The sequence below is a fragment of the Oryzias latipes genome, chromosome 5 (assembly GCF_053564925.1).
Source record: "Oryzias latipes strain Hd-rR chromosome 5, Olatipes_Hd-rR_3.1".
Classification (NCBI taxonomy): Eukaryota; Metazoa; Chordata; class Actinopteri; order Beloniformes; family Adrianichthyidae; genus Oryzias; species Oryzias latipes.
Genome location: NC_136241.1, coordinates 18,155,182 through 18,179,991, shown reverse-complemented (window position 1 = coordinate 18,179,991; position 24,810 = coordinate 18,155,182). Strand labels below are relative to the sequence as shown.

Sequence of the window (24,810 nt, the reverse complement as noted above, 5' to 3'; positions counted from 1 at the left end):
AAGCTAAGACTTCAAGACATTTTCTGAAAAGCAAAGCAGAAGTGAAACAAGCAAAGATAAGCTTGCCTTTCAGACTGCAGACATGACGTGAATGTTAAGTTTGGAAAGTCAGAAGAGGCTGAAAAACAGTTTTTGTGTTTGTGAGTGTGCGTGCAGACTGCATTAAAACCATGGCTGGAAACCGAGCCGGTGAATATATTTATATGAGCTCATTCTTTGAGCCTTGCAGCTGGTAAGATGAAAGTGTTTCCAAAGGATGTGTGGCATATATGTTTACTTTGTGAGAGGAAGTTAGTAATGACTTTTATCCAGGTAAAATGGGGAAATGTATTACTTACGTTGGTTGTTTTCTGACATTCTGTGCCAGAGGCACACAAACTGAAACATTTTGTAATGATTGTTTTTCTCGCTTTCTCTTTTCACTGTCTACTATTTTTACTGCTCTATCAACTTTTCTATTTTTCATTTCCTTCTACCATTTTTTTGAATTTTTCTTTTTGCCTCTAGCTCCATGCAACAATCTGCTCTTTTGCATCTTTCTGATATATCTGTTGTTAAGGCCTTGGCGCAATGATTTCTCAACCATTAAACACAAAAACTTGACAAAAAACAGCTGGGTTAGAACAACCTGGGTTGGATCAGGTAAAGTCTAAAAAGGGGGATAATGGCTTTAAAAAGGTTAGCACTCAGAAAAACTGTTTTTTTTTTTTATTCTTCTCACTTTCTCTCAGCAAGAATCACTGCTTCAAAAATCCCCTTAAGCCAGATCCTCTTACATCCCATTAATTATTCAACCTGCCTCTTTTGTACAACCACTCCTGTTTACAAGGACTGCCCGGCCAATTGTAAATGTTTGCGTGCCCGCTGAGCCCCCATCACCTCCTAGCCACACACCTTGATTACACAGTGATTTACCTCTATTCTGCCATCCCCCACCACTCACATCTGTGTTGGCGGTACATCTGTCAGGCTGGCACACAGTCAGCCATAGAGGCAGGAACCCCTGAGCTCAGGGGGTGGTGATGAGCGAGCCTCGCTGCCTGTGGATCTTGTTGTCTTGGCAGAGGTCTTGCTAAGGGTGCAGCATCTGGCTGCCAGTCCCAGCAGATGTGAAGCCACATTCTGGAGCTTTGCAGAAATGTGGATTATGCTAGTCTACTAGATTTCATGCATTCATATGCATGCTTTTCAACTTTTTTCTGTGCAATTTAATAGAGATTTAAGTTTCTGATGCAACACAATAATGTGATTTATTGTTACTTAGGTCATTCAGTTACACAGATACAGGGGAACATACTAAAAAAAGTACTGCAGTTGTTGTCTCCTCTAAAAACAATCATACAGAACTTGAATTGTTTTTATCTTTAAATATTTTTTCTTGTTGCTTGACAGCAGCTCTGGAGTGAACCTGCCTCAGTCTGTTGTAATTTGTGCAAAATGTAGTTTTAGATTGCCTTTAAAAAATGTAATTATTCACAAAAAATGTAATCTTAAAAGTAAAATCTTGGCACTTTTTTTAACCCACATGGTTCAAATGTTTCCATTTTCATCTGTATTAAGAACAAATGATAGGCCTGAACCATAACAGAAATTGGACATAAAATGACCCGTACGTCATTGAGACGCTGAAAAACTTCATGATTCTGCGTTGAAGTAGGCGGGAACGAGAACATAAACATCAACAATGGCGGACGATGCTGCTGAGACCAGTCAGTGGAAGGGTCACCGATTGGATTCATATTTGGGGTGACAGCTCTATTCAGGCCAAACTCAAGGGCTCTTTTCGCAACCGGGCGGTTTTTGAAAACATTTCCAGCGGAATGGCCGAGTGTGGTGTTAAACCTTTCCCGCAGTGACTTTGTTTCCCCTTTGCGACCGTGGTCAGAATAAGCGCGGGAGGAGCCGGTTTCTCCAGGGCTGAAGGATCCTCCTTCTGGGTTCACTTCCCCATTCAGACCCTTAGATTCTCCAGAGCAGGTTAATGAAGAGTCAATAGCAGTTCTTCTAGGGCAGGGGTCGGGAACCTTTTTGGCCGAGAGAGCCATAAACGCCACATATTTTGAAATGTAATTTCGAAAGAGCCATACAATAATGTAGTGTCCCTTTCCCACACTGAGGCACGGAGACTTAACCTCTTTTAAGGTTCTTTATTCTGGTGACTGTAAACCGCAACAAACGCCGAACAATTAATTCAGCAGCTCCTGAATCTCTCCCGCCGAGACGAGACGAGAGCGTTTCTCCCAACTTTATATCCCCCTGCTCCTGCTCCAGCCCTCCCCTTTCCCTTATTCGGCCCATAGCTGAACCCCATTGGTCCAAACTACCTAACAACAGGCTGAGCGACAGAACTGAGGGCCAATCAGATCTCTGCTTGATCGATGCGTTCCATGAACTCCAGAACTTTTAACGTGGCCCGACAGTCGTCCAACTCAGTCCGCGACAATATGTTTAAAACTAAAATACAAGTGAATGTGTGCATTTGATGTAATTTCAACATTTTTAAAGTACAATAAGTCTGTGGATTCTTTTTAATAACATTGTTATGCTGTTGCTAATAAATGATGAGTATTTCTCGTGGTAGTTCTGCTGATGGTCTAGTCTGGTTGATACGTGGTGAGTTTCTGCTTCATGCAGGCGTTGAGACTTTAAACGTGATTGTAGGTCTGAATGTTTTGTAGATGTGAGACAGACTGATCACATGCAGACGCGGAGACAAACACACACTCACACGCTGCACTGAGTGACAGGCAGCGGGTTTTACGTTTTTACAATCCCTGCGCGATTCACCTGCTGCCTGTCCCCACAACCCCTCACCCCCACCCTCTGCTTTCTCCCTCACACATCCCGTCCCCGCATCTGCGCGCTCTTTCTCAGAGACGGGGGCGCGCAGTTTTAGGCACGGCAATTCACAGGTTTCCGGGTGGTACAAACTCTGTGAATTAATAGACAATTTTAAACTTATACTAGTGCTGGCGCAGATTTGTCTCTCTAAGCACCGCTACTACTGCGCGCCTCTGGCATCGCATCGCGCACGAGAAGGACTGGTCTAATGGAAAAAAAAAATTAGAATTAAAGATTTGTCTGCGAGCCACATGTGACCATCAAAAGAGCCATATATGGCTCGCGAGCCATAGGTTCCCGACCCCTGTTCTAGGGGGAGTCTTCTTTTATTATCGTTCTCCTTCCTCCGTGACACACAACATGAATGCGTGCCCCCACTGCCCCCCCTCATTCCCTACCTTGCTGCACGCGCTCTCTCCTTTTTTCTTACACACCCGCGCGCGCGGCCCCAGCACATACAGGATGGTAATGGTGAACCAACCAGACATTGTAGTGTTGGGTAAAGAACAGACGAAAGCTGTTATGGTGGATGTGGCAGTACCAAGTGACGGAAACATCAATAAGAAGGAACATGAGAAACTGGAGAAATACCAGAGACTTAGAGAAGAACTGGAAAAAACTTTGAAAGGGAAGGTCAGGGCAGTAACCCCAAAACTGGAGAAGTGGCCCCAGCAGATCCCTGGAACTTAAGATTTCAGACATCTCACTCAAGAAAAAGTGCTAGGAACAGCAAAGATCCCTCAAGCTCCCATGCAGGCATCTGACAGAGCAGCGGTCCCCCACCCCCGGGCCGCGGACTGGTACCGGTCCATGGGTCATTTGGTACCGGGCCACACAGAAAGTATAAATAACTTACATTACTTCCGTTTAATTTATTTCGGAATCTGAAAGATGTTTCCTTTTGAAAAATTGCCCAATTCTCTGTTACATCCGTCTGTTACTCTTGACGCAGGCCAAGGCGCTCTTCTCGGTCACGTGATAGGTTACCGCTAAAATAGATCTCAGGAGCTAAAAAAATGAAAAGAAACAAACGTCTTTGGAAAGTTTCTTTGCCAAGAGGAAAACGCCCAGTCAAGAGACAGAAGATGAGCTTTCGACTTCCAAAAAAAGAAAGCTACATTTAATAGACAGTACTTATTTTTTGCACCATGAGTGTGGAAGGGGAGAGGATGAGGACACCTGTGCGATGTACAATATTATGCATGACAAAATAAGAGTTCAAAGTACGTTTTGTCACGTCTCTGTTCCTCCTTTATCGTAGCGTTGCTACAACAATTGTCTGCCACATCTTAAACACCGGTCTGAGAAAACTTTGTCTGACGTCATACCGGTCCGTGGCGTTAAAAAGGTTGGGGACCACTGTGATAGAGGACTTGACCTCCGGGGAGAAACCACCTGCAGAGGGTGAGAAGAGGAGCGCTAAATTGAATTTTATTTGTTTTTCTCTTTCATGGCAAAAAGTAGAGCAGAACGAAAAACATCTGTACGTAACATTAAAGTTGGTTGAATTGGCAGTGGACCGATACTGGAACTAATGGGTTTCAGTCCGTTTGATCCTCCCATGTTCTGTCTCATCACACTCGCTTTTTCTAACCTGCCAGAGAAATTTATGATGTTACTGTTTCTCCACCCGATCTACCAAACAGACATCTTCCAGGAAAACAAACCATTAATTTGGTAAAAATTGAAAGAGTAGTACATTTTAACTTTTAATTATGAAGAATAATGTTTCCTTTGTCATAGGTTTAAACATTGTAACATTTATCGATAGGTTTTCTATCCTTCTGATATTACTGGGAGCTGTTTACCTAACAGCTAGAATCCATTGTACTTTCTTTTGCTTTGGACTTTTTCAGCATGTCTGGAAGCTTTATAAATGGTTGGCAGACATACAGTGTAACAGTCTGGTAAATGCTGCTTCAAGAAATTAGAAGTGCACCTCAATGGAAGTGTTACTAATCCATATTCACAAAAAGAAGGTGTTACAAGCAGCTCACAGCCTGATGAGCTCTGCATTTATGTGCTCTGTCAAGACAGCCAGCAATGCCTTTTCCCTGTAAGCGCTGCAACTCATCATATTGTCATGTGCATGCGTTTGTAATCTTAAAGCGTCAGCAGGCGAAATTAAATGTGTCACTTTGGTTGGATATATGCCTCCCCTACAACATAACACAATGGAGATATTGTGTATGAGAATGTATATTTCTGGAGTCCAATAGCTGCTGTGCACACTATCGGTAGTCCTCTGCCTTCAGCTCTTTTATTGCCTGTGTGAAAGTGCTAATCTCTCACACTTTTCTTAAGGTTGCAATACTGCACACACAGGTATTAATAGTAAAGGTATACTGTAACATAATTTGGTGAGCAGATATTTTGTTGACAATATTATAGCTCAAATATTCATGTGCACGCATGAGAAAAAGCATCACAGGGCCTCTCTTTATCAGTTGAGCTCACATTGAGAGCGACACAAGCGTTGCCAAGCCTGCTCGCTGTGGCCATGCAAATGTAACCTGTTAGTCTAACAAAGGCTCAGGTCAATGGAGCCTCCAGTGGCTAATTGCTTCAGAGAGATAAGTGAGTTTGACGACGCAGCAAGGAATGACTCAGCCACAGAAAGCAATAAGGGGGAAGATGTTAATGAATCCCTCGTTCACTCCACCATCAATATCAGCGCAGTGCAGGCCTGCCGCCAAATGAATATTAAAGACACTTTTGTTTTTGTTTTCCTTTTTTCTTTTCTTCTTGATTGGCTTCATTGAATTTTAACGGGCTGTGCTGATGTGCTTTTGCCATATATTTCACGCTGGGAAAGGCAATGAAGCACATACTATCAATCCCGACACCAACAGGTAACCAGCTGGCTGTTGCAGCAAATGCAAACATGTGACCAAGGTGTTCTGTGACCAAGTTAACAAACACAAACTGTGGCCCCCTGGGAATTAGAAAAGGCAATTGAAGGTCCAAATACATTTAGAGAAGGTGCAGCTGATACTTTTTTAGAAGAGCTTTTGTAAATACATCTGCTTGTTTGTGTAAACCGTAGTCTAACAGCACAATTGCTTTAGTCAGGTTGAACTTTCTCTCCGAGTATCAATAAAAAACAACAAACTGCTCCAAGTAACCTAGAAAAATTCTGGATTTAGACAACTATAAGGACTACTCCCCAGGAAAATCTATAAAATATTTACATTAAAAGGGTTTATGTGGAAATACTCTGATATCACACTTGACACAAAGAGGACATTCACACTGACAGGGTTGATTCACACCTAGGTTTGTTTTGTCTCTGACAGTGTGTGTTTTCTTGGCAAGTGGGAAAGCTCACCTGACCTCCGGTGCAGACAAAACTAGAAATTCCTGGTATGATTCAAGTCTCTGTTCACTGGAGGGTGAAATAAATTGCAGAATTGAATTAAAGGGAGTAAAAAACTCAAGTGCAATTATGTAGTTAAAAGCAAAACAGAACAAATGTGGTGTAGTGACGAGGTGCAGGCCCTCTCACAATCATAGGTTCTTTCTTTTTGTAGCTTTTTTCTCATCTTAGTCTGGTAATATCGCCCCAAAGTGAGTGGCATTTTGTGCTGTGTGATTGTTCCAGACAGTTTGTTCTGATTTAGTCTTCAGTTTTTGTTTCTAGCGCCTTGTGTGAAAACAAACCAGACAAAGATGTGAAATGGTAAAAAATGTGACACCTGTTTAAATCGAGACTGTCCTACTGTAAAAGCAGCCTGAGAGTAAATGGGAGCTGGAGGAAAATACATTAGTGCTGGATGCAGAGAGGGAAGGATTCTAGAAGTTGTGGCACAAATGATTAAATAGCCCTTATTGGAGAGAATCTATGACTGGAATTGTATTAAATTATGTTGGAGAAATATGGAGTTAATTCAGTCTCAATAATCAGAAATGCACACAACCGGTTTTACAAATGCACACGCTCCAATTCACAAATGTCATTTTATGCAAACGTGAAAAATAAATTCGGAAATACACACCCTGTGTTTCACAAACACACAGATTGTGTTTCACAAATGCACACTAAATGTTTTACAAATGCACAATAAGTGTTTCTCACAAATGTGCACACTGTGTTTCACAAAAAACATTTTAGAAATTCACAATAAATGTATCAGAAATACACAGTAGGTGCTTCACAAACATGATTTTTAGGTACACATGTGATGTGAACTCACAGATCATTCGAACTGCAGAATGTGCATTCAAAATCCCGTTCTCGTTTGTGAATCTCCCCGTGTGTGTGAGAGATTTTTCTACGGTGAATATTGAGACTCATCTGACGGAGCGGGTCGACTAATCTCACCATTGGCTAGTGAATCTGTCAATCAAACTCATCGGGAAAGCAGGCGGGTTCGCTTTTAGCCAATCGTATGGCCCCTTACACTTTCTCTACGCTTTCTGCGGGTGGCAAAAGCCCCGCCCATATTTGATTCTGTACCAGTCGGTCGTTAGCGTGTTAGCCTTAGCATGCCTTGTCGGTTTATTGCCTTCGGTTGTCAAAAATGACTGGCTTGTGCAACTTTTCAGTGGACCTGGGAGCAAGGCAACAGTGGTTGAATGCAGTTGACATTGAATCCATCGAACTCTGTACTGGTCATGAGATTTACAATGGACGTTTCACTCGGGATTGTTTGTACGTTATTCTCTTAGCTTTCATGCTAGCGTCATTTCAACACTCAGACACGGTTTTGATCATATGAAGGTGGAGGAAAAAATCTTCAACTTCCACAGAAGGTTCTGTGGAGAAACTGGCATCACTTTGCTCCGTACCACGCAGTGGGACTACATTACCTCAAGTTCATCTCACTGTCAATCACAGACGCCCAATATACACTTCCCCTGCTCAGCCCGAAGTCACTTTGCTTGACCTTAATTTTATTTTTTTAATAACTCAAATGTCATTGATTTTATATTGTAACCATATACATATACACCTCTTGGCCAGGTCACCCTTGCAAAAAGATCCTCATCTCTCTGGGTTTTATAGCTGGTTAAATACTACACAACAAAAGATGGTCATAGAACAACAAAGTGCAAACATTCACCCTTTATTGCAGAGTAAAAGTGAAAACATGGACAGATTAAAACATCAAAATTTAAGCAAATGTGGGATCTCTACTGATTTGAATTTTATTTAAACTGGAACTAATTTTCATAACATCCTTACATACAATGAAGTCCCTTGAACAATACAGCAGTATTGATTTGAACTTTGTCTTGCTCCCCTCAGTCTCTCTTCTTCTGTATGTAATTATGTCGCCTAAATTAAGTTCTAAACACACTGGACAGTAAAGATATAGGTCCACTCCCAAACGGTCTGAATTAAACAATGGATTGATGTCGTCTTGCAGTTCCAACATTTGTGGACCCAAAAGAGGACTGTCCCATACCGGGACATTGATCCCAGGATGAGGTTCAGTCATGGATCCACTCTCCTCCCATTCAATCTCTGGAACCAGCATACCCTGACAAAAAAAAAAAAAAAAGATACTGTTTATGAACAGCACTGTTTTTTTTTGTGTTTCAGATTATGTAGGAACAGTGACCGACTAATAATAACTTATATTGTTGCTGGCAGGCAGACCTCATATCTCCATAACTGTTTATAATTTGCAAATAAGTGAACCTTAACAAAGTAGTGACATTAGTACATCTGATGGCTCATAAGGCCATGCATTGTGATGCATTTTGAACTTGCAGATGTGCTATTCTTCCTACAAACAAACAATTTAGGGAAATTGTTTGCACCACACAACAATAATCCTTTTCATTCATTTTCGATGAAAATTCACTGTAGTCATTATGATTTCATGATACGCTTCTTGATACTTTCCACTTTAGTCAAACTGCACACAAATCAGTTGTCCAGTACAGTGAGATTAAATAAAGCATTTACCCGGGGATCAGAAACAGGGTTCTGGGTCAAGCCCAACTGCCACAGCTGATTTGGTGTCATGCTTTGCTCCGTCCTGATTGGATGGCTGTCCCACGCGTCACTAAAGACATCCAAACTGGCCTGAATGCGTGGTAGAAAAATGTAATGGCTGCAGAATACGTGATGTGACTGATATTGAGCAAGTCTTGGTCCTCAGGAGAGAGCAGGATGTTGTAATATAAACCAGTAACAGTCATGAAGACATCACACCAGAGAAGCTCAATCCTGTATTTGGAAAAAAGCAAAAAGAAATATTATATTGTCAGATTTATTTTTAATACATCATTCACTTTTATGTATCAGGGCTCCAGACTAACTTTTTTCACTAGGAGCATAGTGGCCCCTAACTGAAAATTTTAGGGGCACAACCAGAAAATTTAGGGGCGCATACCGTAATTTAACATTCTAACCAAATCTACTAATTTCCACTGTATTACAAATAAATACTTTAATAATAGATGCAGAAATTACAATGTGCTGTTTCTAATTCAGTGTCATATTTTATTCTGCACTTTTGAAGATGCAACATGAAGGTAAACTGACAGCACCATCGCTGTCACGACAGTACAACTAAGTAAAAATAGTAAAAAAAATACCATACTTTTAGAATAAAAAAAAGTTTTTAGTAACAAGTGATTACCGTAGTAACCTTTCGTAATTTCACAGTTTCAAACAATACTTAAATGTATGTAAACATTAGAGGATGGAAATTCATGTTTGTGACACCAAATAGGTTCAGCCAAGATGCACAATAAGCGTGTTTGAGATCACCCAGATGGACGCAACGCTGCACAGATCACCTGGTGTGTGACGTATATTTTTGTTTTTGCTCCAACATCACCTGTCAATCAAAACAAAAATATCACGAGAAAGGGGTGAGAGCAAGACACCAATCAGAGCGAACGCAGCTGGAAATTTAGTATTGAACTGACTAAAAGCTGCCCTACAGACTACAAAACAATGCATTATGGGACATGCGTCCTGATGGGTTTTTTGTAGTTCACTGATCAATTAAAATAATTTAAAATACCAACTGATTAAAAAAAGGCTACATCCATTACAAAACATTAAAATAATTATAAAACATGTAATATCACAGCTCATACTTAGGGGGAGAGGCATATTAAAACGAAATTGAATGTTAAGGACAACTCCTAATTCCTGGTCTCTTTCAGTCTCGCTGCAGCTTCGATTTCATGCGAGTTTGAGACCCCTGCTGTACACTCTGTCACTGGTACACTAGCTGCAGGTCGGAAGAACGAATCAATAGTTCGCTTGCTCATAGCTCAGACGCACATATCAGGTTGTGATGATATTTGTCTCCGTTTCCTTCCCACAGATGTTTACGCGCGCTCGATTATCTCTAGGCCCCGCCCCACATATTTTAGCCACTTGCAGTGACTTTCCCTATTCTTCTCACACGCATTGGCCGCCTCAGGCATCACTCAATGAAACGCGAGTGTGTGCTCGCGTGTGCTCGCGTGTGCTCGCGTGTGCTCCAGTCTCATGAGTATTCGCGCGAGTGTGTGTGTCTGCCTGCGTGCGTGTGCGCTCGCGTCTCATTGATGATTTCATCTCTCATTTCATCGATCATTGACGTGCTCCTTTCATGTTTAATGTATAAAAAATACGGAGGGTGGAGGAGGCAAATTTACTGGTAGCACATGTGCGACTGGATGTAAAATTCAGTTGCACACTCTCAAATTTTGGTCGCAAAATGCGACCAAATGGACGCAGTCTGGAGCCCTGTGTATATATTAAAGCTTCTAAAACTAGGTTCAACTCACCGTTGATTGTGTGTACACTTTTCCCACAATGAAGCCGTTTGTGTCAGTTGTACGTACTGTGAGCATTAACTCGGCTATGCCCACATTTTCTCCTCCGTGATCTCCTCTCACCCTGACAATAACATGAAAATCATGTCTCAAACACATAATTACAAATGCATCGCCAATACGGTACACATCAGTTTAAAATGTAATGTTCTTATGTATGATGCCAATAAGTAGAATTTCTAGGTTAAAAAAATTGCAGGAGTGGGTTACATGTATCACTGGGGAAAAAAATGAGGTGAGAGAGATTGTTAAGGGGGGGGTAAAATGTTATTCATGAGGGGAAAGTTTTAGAGTTGCCTTTGTTTATGGAGAGGAGTCTAAAAAAAGTAATTTTATTTTTGTACAAATAACCAAGTACTTATACTGCCTGATATGTGAATAAAATATTTCTTTATGAATAACATGAATACCTCAGAGGAAAGCCATAAACGTTCACAGCGTCACTGAAGAAGGCCAAGTGGGTGTCTGCACAGTTGTTGTCTGCCATCTTCAGGTGCAGGATACATGGAATACAAGTACAAATACTTTCAACTGACAGATATTTACAGGGGCAAAAATGCTAAATTCCCAATTGATAGGTAAAACAGTAATACAATAGGATGATAAAATATGAAATAGAATAGAATAGAAGGGTATTTAATAATCCCTGAGGAAATTTTTTTTAAATGGCCATCTTAAAAAAACACATAAGTGTTTATGTGTTTTTACATGCATTACAAATAGAAATATCCCAAAATAAAAAGATTGATAAAAAAGGTAAATAATTGGAAAATCAGTGGGTAAAATTAAAAGAAATTACTTGTAAGATGCCCTGCCAGAGAGTTGTATTGCCTGATGTCAGGAGGAACAAAAGATTGTCACGCTTCAGTAATTCCTAGAGAATAAATAAAAACACAACAAACATGGATTAAATAATTTAGCTGTCTTATCTTAAATTACATAATTTTCAAATATATGAAAGGGGAATTTTTTAAAACACTCTTGCTATGATTACTTGAGCTTGTAGTAAAGAACACCTTTAAAAAAAATCAGAGACAAGACACTGATCACAGGAAGCCTGTGTGTAATACTTACAGTAACTTCTACTCAAATCACTGTTGACAGCTGATTTCTCCCATCCACCCTTTCTGTGAATACTTATCCACTACAAAACAGCCTAAAAACATAATGTTTGGGATTCTTGTCATTACGTCATTGGAAGTAAAGATACGGGGATTTTAGTGGCTGTCACTCTGACACAATCTCACAGGGCTGGTCATCACAATGAATACGGGTTCTAACGTTAGAAACTTAATGAGGCTTCTTTCATTCAACAGTGGATTCATGTATGTTATATTTAAAAAATGCCGTTTTCATGAATGTCATATGAATTAACTTTGTTGCACAGTCCACCCCGTCTTAAAGTCTGGGCTGTGAAAATGCTGTGTCTAACTTTAACCCGGATCGCGTTTACATAAAGGCAGCACACGGAACAACTAGCTAGTTAGCATAGCATAGCATCAGTGTTTAAACAAATCGCCGTCTCCAAATCAATACTTTTTATTAAACTTTCTTTGCTGCTGTAAATCCGGCATGTTTTCCCCTTAGTTCCTTATGAATCATGTTAAGAACCTACAGATCATTGGCTATAGACGCTAGCTTGAACCGACACCGGCTTGAACTTCACTCACACTCACAGGCAGCCACAACTTGCACAGGCTAAGCAAAACAAAGCTAAGCTAATTTGCGGTGGGGGTACTCTGCAAACGACTCGGCTGCAGTGTTCATAAAGCATTCACACATGTCACTTGGCTAAGGAGACCGCTTCAACTTAGTATTCAATAACATTACAGGACGTACAACGAGGGAATGATCAAATAAATGCATTACTTACGGGCTGAGACTGATCCCGTTCAGAAGACCTCTCCGCCATGTTTGCCGCCCGCATCCTCCCAACTGCTGTGCTGGACAGCTCCCTCCCTCGTCACTTTGAAAGTGAGGAGTGTAAGGGGCCATTCGATTGGCTAAAAGCGAACCCGCCTGCTTTGCCGATGAGTTTGATTGACAGATTCACTAGCCAATGGTGAGATTAGTCGACCCGCTCCGTCAGATGAGTCTCAATATTCACCGTAGAAAAATCTCTCACACACACGGGGAGATTCACAAACGAGAACGGGATTTTGAATGCACAGTCTGCAGTTCAAATGATCTGTGAGTTCACATCACATGTGTACCTAAAAATCATGTTTGTGAAGCACCTACTGTGTATTTCTGATACATTTATTGTGAATTTCTAAAATGTTTTTGTGAAAAACAGTGTGCACATTTGTGAGAAACACTTATTGTGCATTTGTAAAACATTTAGTGTGCATGTGTGAAACACAATCTGTGTGTTTGTGAAACACAGGGTGTGTATTTCCGAATTTATTTTTCACGTTTGCATAAAATGACATTTGTGAATCGGAGCGTGTGCATTTGTAAAACCGGTTGTGTGCATTTCTGATTATTGAGACTGAATTAACTCCATAGTGAAACTGCAATCACTTTGGTTACTTTGCACATATTTTCTGAGTCTGCCCTGAATCACAAAAATATTACAAAAGAAAATAAATAAATAAACTCTTAGATCAGTGCTTTCATAGAAATGTATTGTGTTTTCCAGAGTATAAGTCACAGAATACAAAAACTGCATAATAAAGAAGAAAAAAGCATATAAATCTTACACCTTTGGGAGAAAGTGCATCGCTTCTGCACAAATCTGCCAACTCCGGCATAATACTGCGTTCAAATCGAATGCAATTCACACGTCAAATTCACTATCTGCTTCTTTTGACACACGTCAGATTTAATGCTTAATGCTTTTCAAAAAATGTGTGCATAAACTTGAGGCTCAGTCTGATTGCGTGTGGGAGAAGCTATAATAATAGTCAAGTTTGGGGCCTCACCCCTACATGAAAGCATTGATCGTATATATCTCATTCAAAATGCACAGAAGACAGAGATTATGTTGAGAAATCAGGTTTATTTATTTTTAAGGGCGCTACAAAAGCATCAGTAAGCATGTCTTCATGAATGAGTTTATGAGATCATTCAGGTTTTCTTTACGACGATCTCTACCTTCTACTGCAGGAGGCTAGCTGCATCTGAATGAGTCAATGACGGCGCTTTTTTTGGCGGTAGGCTACTTCTGTCTCTCTGTAACCCAGTTCGATGACTTGCTGTCCCACATTAGTCAGAAAAAGGACAAAATAAAAACAACAATAATAATGTCTCGATGCAAATAGGAAAAATATCATAAAGTTCAGGAGGAGAACGATCGGATCTGTTTGTTTCGGATGGTGCTTCTTCTTCTGCGTTGATGTCGCTAGCAAATACTGATAAGCACACTTAGAGTGCCCTCTAGTGGTTGTTGGTGGGAAACAAACGCGAACGGGCAACTGGTTGTTAGTGGGAAAATAACAAATACATTTGCCAGTATTTATTTATTAAAAATCACAAATAAGTCCCTCCTGAGTATAAGTCGCAGTCCTGGCCAAAAAATACGACTTGTACTGTGAAAAATATGGGTAACCAACCAAACACATTTGCTGATGTTCTTTAAAATAAAACTGTGAACCCAAATCCCATTCACTAACATGAGAACAATGGACACAGGGACTGAAGAAAATGAACTGTATGGAAATATTACTCCACACCTACAACTGAATATGGACTTGTCTATGAAAAGAAGGAATTATGCTTAATCAAATTTCTCACAATGTAAATGAAGCACACATGACAATACAGCAGCGCATATTATACACGTGTATTCCTTCTTCAAATCATCACTGATATGACTATTATTGTTTTTGTCTCACTTTTTGATGGCAATGCAAAGAGTGCTTGAATTATTTGTTTAAGTTTATGTAATAAACCTGCACTTTGTGTTTTCATGAATGGTGACTAAAATGAAATAAAAATTAAAATACCAATATGATGTTCCTGTTTTCAATATAACTTGCTACAAGCTACTAAAATGATCATTTTAAAATTGGAATATTTCTTGTCTCTCGAAGATAGTGACAGGAACAAGACAACAAGCAGCTTTCTCGCAGTAATAACTCAAGCCAAATCTTTTTCATCAGCTAATCTGCACCTGTCTTAAAATAAATCGATGTCAATTTGAGTCAGCCGGAGTCGATGCCTGCTTCATCTAACATGGCTAACCTCTTATTTTCCCTTGTGCTGACTGAAGTTGTCACACATCTCTCCACCTCTGACAGACTCATCTGAAGATTACTATTCACGCTGAACATGCATCCTGAGCCCATATTAACTGGATCTGGCTGCAGGCTAATACAAATTGGACTTGACAAAAGATGAGGCATAAGCCAAGCCAGCCGAGTTTTATCTCTTTATTTCTACCTCTTGAAGTACTGATTGTGTGAGTTTCCAATAAGTGGGATAATGGACTGTTGGAGGCGTTTGGGTAGATGATGAAGGTGTCCTCTAGGGAGCCAACCAGACTTTGTACATAAACAAAGACATACTTAAAATACTCCTCACACACTCCTTCACTTGCAAACACCAAAACACCTTACTTTTCATCTGTAGCTCATCAGACTGTTGTTTTCCTGTTGTTGCGCCACAGTCTGTCCTCTCCTGATGGTCTGTTTGTGGTTTATTTATAGTCTGCCCTTCATGTCCCACCAGCTGCTAACAAGTAACAATGAAAGTGTCCTGTCTTTATAGCATGCCTGACTTTAGCCCTCCCACTGACATACAGACCCATCCCTTTGACTTCTGTTTTTTGTAAAACTCCTGTTTGTGTAACAATCCATTTTTATTGTTATTTCTAAGCTAGCTTCTCAATGTATTCAAGTTTAAAGCTCTTTTAACTTTGCGTTGAAAAACTTTGGATGTAAGGTTAAAAAAGTTCAAGCCAAACCAAAGAGTTTTTTTTGTTTCACTGAAGGCATCCCCGCTGAGCGGTTCTGTTTGTGACCCAAGCTTTTCTTCTTTCACTTAGTAACACACAAACAATTTATTAAACCTTGACTGCATGATGTAGGAAGTTCATCAAACTTCAGGTACTGTGACATTTTTGATAAATCTTCTGACATAAATCAGAGCAGACTAAAAGGGGAACAGAGGGGGTAACCTTAAAGATAAACAAAAAAAACTGACCTATGCAAATAAATAACTGTGATAGAACAGTGTGGAAAACGTCCTGTAGCCAGAAAAGATTTATAAATACACCTTTAAATGAGCCCAATTCTGTTTTTTGAGCAATAAAAAAAAAACCTTGGATATGGTCTGAAATCAGTTAAATTTGAAGGTTTTGTGACATCTCTTTAAAGGTGAATATGGTAATGTAAATTTCTCCAAGATGCCTTGAGGCATTAAAGCTCAATCAATTCCCTTTCCATAAATTGGCAAGTGTGTGCTTCTGCTCTGCTGCTGCACTGGTCAGCCTGCACAGTGCTGGAAAATATGAAAGGTTCACACAGTGCAGACTTTTCTTGTAAGATATCTGTAACCTGAGATGAGGTATGAATCTGTCCATTTACTGCTGAAGCATAAAAAGAAGCTGCATCGTCAAGCCACGGCCACCAGGGAGCAGAGCAGCGCAAATAGTCCTAAAATATTGATTCTGCTGCAGAGAGCCTCATAGGGTAGAGGGGACCCAGACGCTCAACTACAGAACATGAAATCTCAAGAGAGAAGAAGCTGTTCTAGATGTGAGAGTTAAAGAACCAGATTTGCGCACAGCTTGGGAAACTTTTTATACCACATTTGCTGGTTCTGGTTTTTTAGTGTATGTATGTGCATTGCGTAGGTGTGAGTCCATAAGAACTATGTTCTGCTTGAGCAGAATGTCATCGTATTTCACATCTAAGTGGACTATTGTTGCTGTTCATGGAAAGAGGGCAGTGTGGTGTGACTGGCCTCACTGCAGAGCTGCAACGTAAGCCTAAAAATATTCCATGTCAGTGGTCCCGAGAGATGCCCAGTGCTTTTCAGGCCCCTCAGTAATGAGAGAGTGGAGCTGCCTGCTACTGGTAGCCCTGCTGTCCCCAAGCTCCCTCTGGCTCCGAGCTCCACACTGGAGCTGGAGAGTTAGCGGCTCAGTTCCCAGAGATTTATCATCGCTCACAAGGCTGCGTGTCTGAAAGTAAAGGCTCTCAGAAACAGAGTAGCAGGCCCCAGTAGGGTAACCGCTGGGTACACTAACCCAAATCACTCCCATGTCACACAGGCAAACTGACACCCCTTGAGAAAGATTTGCATTTGGATGGGTGTCGATGGGAGAAAACTTTGCCAGGAAAGGATGAGAGGAAAACAATAAGCTGCACTCTGTCAAACACACAAAATATGAGAGATGCACCTTTTTTTCGAGCGTGCCATGTTTTGTTTATATGTTTGAAAGAAGAATCACAAGTGAGCAACAAAAGGCTTAATAGAGATGGCAAAAAAAATGTGACAGTTGTTTGGCCAGCAACACAATTCTACTCAAAGCCCTTGAGAAAAATGCTAATATTTGCAAAGATGTCTGTAGCAGGTTTTTTTTTCTCAGTTTACCTCACTGTAGCACTGATTAAATGCAGTTCTGGATATGATCAGTAGACTATATGAGCATGAAAATGGATCTCCTGATAAAGGCAATAACAAGAAAACAAATGGTGTGATTGTTTTCCATCTCCAGTGCTCAATATTTGATGAAAGAGAGCAGAAATATTTCAGAAATTGAAACCGCAACATAGCATCTCCGCTGCAACATTTATGGGCCTGCTTTAAACCGTTAACATAAAAGATGCCACAGACTGAACAAAACTGATCAAAGATATATAACTCTGAAGGCTGAGATCGTAAATGTGTCATGGGCAAGAATGAGACAGATGAATCACACTTTGCGAGTTCACATTGTACCAGGCTGCATGTGAGCGCAGCGCACGACCCCGAGCCGCACTCTCAAATAGCTACTCAGAATTACAGGAGGCATGATATACATATTTATCTACAGTACTTCAAGTATACTTTGGACATTTTACAAAAGCTCACCTTCGGTTTCATGTCACATCCACGGCAAAACATGGGAGATAAATAGAAAAACAAAACATTCCCAAATGGTTCTTGACTAGTGCAAATATCTTACAAGAATCTCTAATATGCTGTTATGACCCTACTGCAATTCCTCATTAGAACTGCAAAACAGTCTTTATGGTAGTGACTTGACCCACAAGAGCAATTTAATGCTAATTTGCTATTTGCTAGTTATGAGCTGCTATCTGTTTCAGTGCTCCCCGATCATCTCCACATTTTTCTGGAGTTTTTTTGCTGCAATTCATCCACAGCTGTGTTTCCATCCTGCAACGCTGTCGATCTGTGCGTCACATCTCAGTGAATACTTGAACAGCATACATGTTTTCAAATCCTTTTATCAGGTGGGAGTTCAGTTGATCGATCCATTATTAATAGAAAATAAGAGTACCCTTATTGTCCACGTGCACCCTGATTGCAGTCTATATGTTTCTACATAAAGGACAGTCTTTATGTTGCATGTGTCGTCCTGGTTTTATAGTTTCTGATGACTACTTTTTTCCAGTTGTGATGGATATCCTGACAGCAGTTCACTTTCATTGATCTTTTTTTCCATCCCATGAATATGCGAGTCATCCATCCTCTCTGCATGGGGAGCTTCAGGTTTCCTTGAGGCTGCATGACACTCTTGCTATCGAGTCACCTTAAAAAGAATAGAGAAGAGCAGAAATGGCTTATTTGAACATTGAACAGCATAGCTCAAGACTCAAAGAACTTGTTTTTCATCAACAATATTATTCCTGGATGCACTTAGGACTGAAGAGCGGATTGTTAGGCTCAGGAACTTCTGTAACTCTGCTCTGGTTAACCATAAAATCACATGGACAAAACATTATATTTGAAATATGCTGGATTTTGCTCTGCCTTGTTACACAGAGAAGTCCATGCATTTCTATCCAGCACGCCTACACCGTGTGGGAGGGAGAGGAAGATGGACAGATACAGATCATCATTGTGAATGAGACTCTGAGGTAGAGAAAAAGGTCATGGATAGAAAGAGAGATGCAGTTTAAAGAACAAAAAAACTGCAGCCATGTGAGCAGTTGCCAGGGAATCAATGTCTTGATGCAACTATTTTCTGTGACATCTGCCGTCAAAGCTCTAAGTAACTGCTCCCCAGCCCCCGAACACTTTACAAATGCACAATTAAGGTCCAGTGACACGGTCAGCTGATTGGTTCGTCAGGACAGAAGGGCAAAACAGAAAAAGGGGGAAAGGGGAAGAAAGATGGCAAGAGAATGAAGATAATTGAACCTATCACTCCCAGAGTTGGTGTTAGGCTCAGGGTCATTAATTCCACTGCCTGTGACTGAGCCCAGCGGTGCCTCTGTTCCTCAGCCTACCTCACTCACCAATTTAATTATGACTCTTAATTGTACAGCCTCAGTGGAAGGGCCCTGCCATAATGCATTCTAATGAATGCGACAGATGTTGTGCTGTTCTGCCATCTCTCAAGCAATTAGTCTTATGGCGCCTGCGCCACTTTCCCCCTCCAACTGTTTCCCTTTTTATATTTCACCCGTAAATAAACCACACCTGCCCCATGCAGCGCTGCACTCTTCACTCCATATGTACTCAAAACCATGTCATCGTCCCACAAATTAACTTTCACACTTCAACAGCTTATAAAAAGCCATGAAGGAGCCTCCCTTTTAAATCGTTTTACCTCATCTGAATAATGTCAGTTCACCAGGCATCATACTGTGGTTCTGTTTGTACAGAAACAGTTACATCACCATCACATGTACTGATCACTGGGGAGCTTTTTGCTTGACATAGTCTATATTTTCATTGACATTTTTATTGATCTATTATTATGAATAAATTCATCTCTTTTGTGAACATCTCGAAGTTTCAAGCATTTGTCTATATAATTATACTTAATGCGATCACTAACCCCCTAAAAGCAAAAATAGTCATGAAATGTAATAAACAAAAACAAAAAAAAACTAGAAATGCAAGATGAAATTAACTTTGTTTACAAACAGCTTAATTTCCTCTAAATGGCATTTATGAAATCCATTCTACCTAAAATAAGTCATGGGATGGTTTGATGTGAATGCTTAACTTTGCATGCTTTTCTGTTTAATTTTAAAAATATCAAAGAATCTTCTATAATTAAAACTCACAAATTCTCATGGTTGTGAACAGAAAAAAAAGGTAAAAATAAATAAATAAATAGCACAAAAACCAAAGGATTGATAGTTACAAGCAGAGCAGAAGTGATGGGAAAATTATAATGTGCACATGACTGATTTCAACAAATGGGCTGCAGTTAAAAAGACAAAGACATCAAGTAGATTCAAATTTCAAAGGAAGATACTTTTTCTTGTTACCTTAGTGGTTTTGACTTTGTTGCCAGTACTGCATGACCATCCGGTCAGGTCAGGAAGGACCTTGCAGTCTTCTCCATCCATGCAAGGGTGCATTTGGCACCACCACTTCTGGGCTACAATAGAGGCTGGAACATAATTAGGGATATTTCAGTAAAACATAAAAAAAAGCACATGAAAAAAGACAAAGAAAAAACACCCATGCAATAGTTCTTAGCATACCTTTAAACTACAGCGAGACATGTCTGCGTCAGTTAAAAACAATCGGAAGACTGTAAGGGCTAAAGTATTTTATCAGAGAATACTCTGCCCTTGATGTACATTCCAGCTCAATCAGAACCATGGACAGCAACTATAGTTAACCATACATTTGAAGCAGTCACACAATACATCTGTGATTACGATTAGGAGGTTTGTTTTATATATATTTAAACTTTTTATTTGGCATCTGCTGATGTATTAGCTGTCTGGCATTGACAGATGAAAAAAGGAAAGAAAATAAGGGATGGACAAAGAGAAAAAAACAGTTCAATGTTCTCTTAGTAAACATGTTATCAGTGTTAAGACTGTAACTGTATAAAATGCATGCCACTTCCTGTGAAAAAAGGAACTTTTGTTATCTTTTGTTTTTGCCATTATCAGCTAAAAATAAAGTAGACTACTCACAGACAGTTTGCTCATGTATTCAATTTGACAAAGTCATCACCCTCAAACAGCTCCAGGCTGGAAACACTCAGTGTCCTTTCTGTCCTCTTGTGTCTGTCACAATATCTAATTTTTGGAATATGCATTGTGAAATGCTGGTTTATCACAGCCCACTCAGGTGTGTTACAATTCCACTTTATGATAGGGATGGAAATTAGTATCACTGCTTGTGTTAACTTTAACAAACCGTGTTGTAATATCAAGATTTTCACAAAATATTGCACAATCAGTGCACTACCAGTGCCTGATCAATGCACTGTATTATAATATCTTCAATTTAACCCTTGTGCTATCCTATGACCCCACCCTTACATTGATGTGTTATCCCTAGCATTACACAGGTGGATAAAGGTGAAGAGGATTTCATGTAATTCATGGACACCAGTGAAGATCACAAATCATTGAAGAAAGAAGGTTCAGCGCACTGTCTAGGGTCTAGACGACCCAACTCCCAATGTTAACGTGCCTAGGATAACAAGGGTTACGTGTCTCTCTCAATCAGATGCCTCCTTTAGCAGAATTTTAATAAATTGTGTCGTGCAGGCCTTTCGATCTAGAAGGAACTGGATTTGTCATGATTTACCAAGGGGTTGGTGACACAGGTGTCTATCTGAAAGAGTGGGGATCCACAAAGTAACATACTGCTCTTTCATTTCCATGTTTATAATAGATAGTGAGAGATGATCATTGCTAAGCCCAGAATGAGAGTGTCTCTTTCCTAAATGTTGTAGTACAGACATTTTTCCTGTAATACTTTAGAAGCTAAACCTTCTGCAAGAAGCGCTGTACTAGTACAATAAAGCACCCATGTGAAGACAAACAGAATATGAACTCTTTGACCTCCATCCTGTAAGAAAAAGAAACCAATTTTTACTCATTTCAGAATCCTGAGAACGAGGAAAAACCACACTTTAGATTCCCACATTGCAAAAAAAAACCACATAAATAAAATTCAAGAAAAGTGTTAGTTGAGAACGCTTAGCTCTCCATCTCAGTTGCAGTTCAGATCAGAGATGCTTTGAAGGGTTGAAAGCAGAATTCGGTGCTGAGCGGTCAACTTATTCCAAAGCACTCATCTATCTATGTCTTTCTGGACCTTGTTAGAGACAAGCTGTTGTCTAACACAAGACTTCATAATATGGTCAGGCATAGCTTTTTTTTTTTGTTTTTTTTTGTTTTTTTTACTGATAATGGCAGCCTAGCCCAAGAGGGGAAAAATATCATACATTAATTTTTCCATTCACAAAGTTCAATGTCTATATTTAGGCTAGTAGTTTGGTATCATTATTTCTTTTGGTGCTAATCATGGCCCTGTCATTGACCTTCTGATTTCAAGTGGTTTTATGCTTTATTCCAATGTCTTTAACAGCTAAATGTGAAATAACAAATAAAGATTCATTTTCACAAAACATCTGTCATGGTCCATGGAGCCGTTGCTCCATGTTTTCTTAATATTGTTCTTTGTCACTTTTATTCCTTGTGTTCCAGTGGTTTCATTTTAGTTTTATCTGTTAATTATTTTTTCTTTTTTGTTATATTGTGGCTTCGTCTTTTGTGTGTTGTCTGTTCACATCTGGAAACCATTTGTCTTCACCAAACACCATCTGCTGTAGAATCATTTCCCATCACGTGTGAGTTTGTGGTCCCTGGTTTTCAGAATACTGTAAAGACATCAGAGTTATTGGCTATTCTGTAGCTCAACACATCTCGTTTTACAGGTTTTTCACTTAGAGACTGTCTGCTTGATTTTGTTCAACTGTGGCCGTACGTCAAATCAAAATACTCGAACTGAGGTTGAGACCTGAATGTTACTAGTTGACAGATTTTCTAAAAGGTTCCACAGCTAAGGACATTTCTCCATGTAAGAACACAAAACCCTTACAGATTTCTATGTAATCTTTAGATAAAGCCCAGCGATTTTGCATGTCACAGCAGCTGACATTCAAATATTCCAGATCATCGGATCTACCGTCTAGACAGGAGACAGCTTGATATCTCAGAATAACTCAATTCCCTTTCTCCAAACTCATCATCCATCCATCCTCTTGTCTCAAGGGTACCTCTAGAGAGGGATAAAAGAGCACACCCATTTCTCCAACTTCATTACATTGCCACACTGATGTTGTTTAGAGAGAAAATTTGATCTCTGGTGACTATTGTTTCCTGCAAAGGAGGCAGGAAAAGCTGGTATTTTTGAGGGGAAAAATTGGCTTTCATGCAAAGGAACGAGGTAAAATCCTTTCAAACGACATATTAAAAGAAAACACTGTGACTTTAAAAAAGAGGGAAGAGGTGGGAGTAAAAGCCTTAATAATAGGTTTTCACCAGCAAATGTTTGTAGTGAAGCGATGAGGAAGTTGAGAGAGGCAAAAAGCTGTGCGGAAAGGAAGACAACCAATTGAGAATGGCCTTCACCAAACATGGTACTGAAAGGAGCAAATAAAAATAAAAAAAGTAATAAAAATTCATGCCAGCCAAACCTTCTTACAAAAAACAAATATTCACAGTTTTGACAAAGTCCAATGTTCAACACAATAATGCATGCATTTGTGGCAGTAAGTGCTTTTAAAACTAATGGCTTCATATTGCCTAATAATGTTGCCATTACAGTGTTGTCATTAGTGACTTCAACGGTTAGAGTGCTGTGCTGAGCTAATGGGCACGCCCTTTGACAGCTGTTTATGAGAGCTCAAAGATTTAAATTAAAGTCACAAAAATAAGCATTTAACTCAACAATCATCTTCTCTGGGTTTTATTTTATTAACCTGTAAATTTTGAAATTAATTTTTATTTAATATTTGCAAGCATAGACTAATGTTGAAAGTTTAACTTTGCATCGGCCTATTGTTTTTTTTTTTTACTTTTAATCTTTATTTGACCATTGCGTGTTGGGAACATTTTTCTTTTTTTCTGTGTTGAGTTTAATTATTCTTTCCCGCAAAGTGGAATTCATAATCAGCCACCAAGAAAGTTAATTCAGTAAGAATCCAGTACCTGAGTGAAAAACCTCAGCTCTAATCAACGTCTTGCTTGTGTATTTGAATTTTTTTGTTGTTGTTGCTGTTTTTGGATGAAAGCAACAATTTCATGTTGGAGTCTCAGAAGGTAAAACATTTAATCTAATGATTTGTATTGCAGAGCAGCTTTACTTTGTTGCCAAATCTCCTGATTTAGGGCCTTCAGGGGGTAAACATGCACTAATCTTAAATCGAAACTGATGTATATAAAATTTTGTTTTTCTTTAGACCTCAATTTCTTCCCAAAAAAATCCAACAGGGAAGTAAGAAAACTGAAGCCCAATGAGTAAATCTAAACAAGGTGGCAGTATAATACTTTCATATAAATCAAATCAATCTGTTCCTTCTTGCTTTATTACGTTTAACTGTCTGTTTTAATCAATATATTTAAAAAATGTTTTTTAAAGACATAAATGTAAAAAAATTAAAATAGAACATTTTCCATTTATTTTTGACATATATTTGAGGTTGGTGCTAAAGTTTGTAGGTTTCTTGATTTCAAGCTTTACTGATTCATATTAAAGAGCTTAAGTTTATTATTTAGAGCTTTATTTATGACAGCTAAAATATGTTTAAAAAAATAAGTGGCAAAAAAGGTGGGTCTTTACAGTGTAAATGCTGCATTGGCATTCACACACACTATTAAAACGGCGCTATAATAGCATGTATAAAAACACTTTTTTTCCATTGATTATATAGTTTATGTTTGGCAGTGACTCATGCAGCGTATTTTAAAAATAGATTTAACTCTTCACTGTTCACAAGGAAATATGCATAATATATCAAAACTAACAATTTAAAATGTACGATTTTATTTTCGACAAATTTTAAAAATAAATGAACAACTGGATATTAATTCCTTTGGTATGTCCTTAATGCAAGTCCATTTCCCATTAACAAATGTGAGAAATGTAGGAATGGAATAAATGAAGTATTTGACAATGATCACATTGTAATAGCTAGTCATATTCATGTTTTATTTTAATTTTAAAATGTATACAACTAACTTAAACAACGAACAGGCAAACTTACCTGTTCTCACAGCTCCAAAATATGTAAATGTAATC

At 39.3% G+C, this 24,810-nt stretch overlaps 2 protein-coding genes across 4 annotated transcripts in view; both read right to left on the bottom strand.

The window, feature by feature from the left end:
* LOC110015128 (chemokine-like protein TAFA-2) overlaps positions 1-24,810 on the bottom strand; it is a 91,006-nt gene that overhangs the window by 41,581 nt on the left and 24,615 nt on the right. The window contains exons 5-6 of the mRNA XM_078948013.1: positions 20,025-20,149; positions 15,189-18,331 (exon numbers count right to left, since the gene is read on the bottom strand). Coding sequence (XP_078804139.1) covers positions 18,320-18,331; positions 20,025-20,149 — 137 coding nt within the window. The 3' untranslated portion in view covers positions 15,189-18,319. The remainder of the gene's footprint in view (positions 1-15,188; positions 18,332-20,024; positions 20,150-24,810) is intronic.
* LOC144992314 (uncharacterized) lies at positions 7,892-13,118 on the bottom strand. Of its 3 annotated transcripts, XM_078948014.1 has the most exons (7): positions 12,503-13,117; positions 11,429-11,503; positions 11,040-11,116; positions 10,582-10,693; positions 9,595-9,635; positions 8,756-9,019; positions 7,892-8,324 (listed from the first exon to the last, which is right to left on the bottom strand). In XM_078948014.1, exons 1-6 carry the CDS (start codon positions 12,554-12,556, stop codon positions 8,812-8,814), a joined length of 567 nt encoding a protein of 188 aa, XP_078804140.1. In that variant the 5' UTR covers positions 12,557-13,117; the 3' UTR covers positions 7,892-8,324; positions 8,756-8,811. The 3 variants fall into 3 exon arrangements, with proteins under 3 accessions (XP_078804140.1, XP_078804142.1, XP_078804141.1); XM_078948016.1 differs by lacking the exon at positions 9,595-9,635 and having other exon boundaries at positions 12,503-13,118; XM_078948015.1 differs by lacking the exon at positions 11,429-11,503 and having other exon boundaries at positions 12,503-13,118.

Coding starts and splice junctions, on each gene's coding strand:
- LOC144992314 (XM_078948014.1), bottom strand. CDS start 12,556: ATGCGGGCGGCAAACATGGCGGAGAGGTCTTCTGAACGGGATCAGTCT. Junction 11,117..11,428: donor TCTGGCAGGGCATCTTACAA/GTAATTTCTTTT, acceptor CTGCACCTGAAG/ATGGCAGACAACAACTGTGC. Junction 10,694..11,039: donor GTTTATGGCTTTCCTCTGAG/GTATTCATGTTA, acceptor TGTTATTGTCAG/GGTGAGAGGAGATCACGGAG.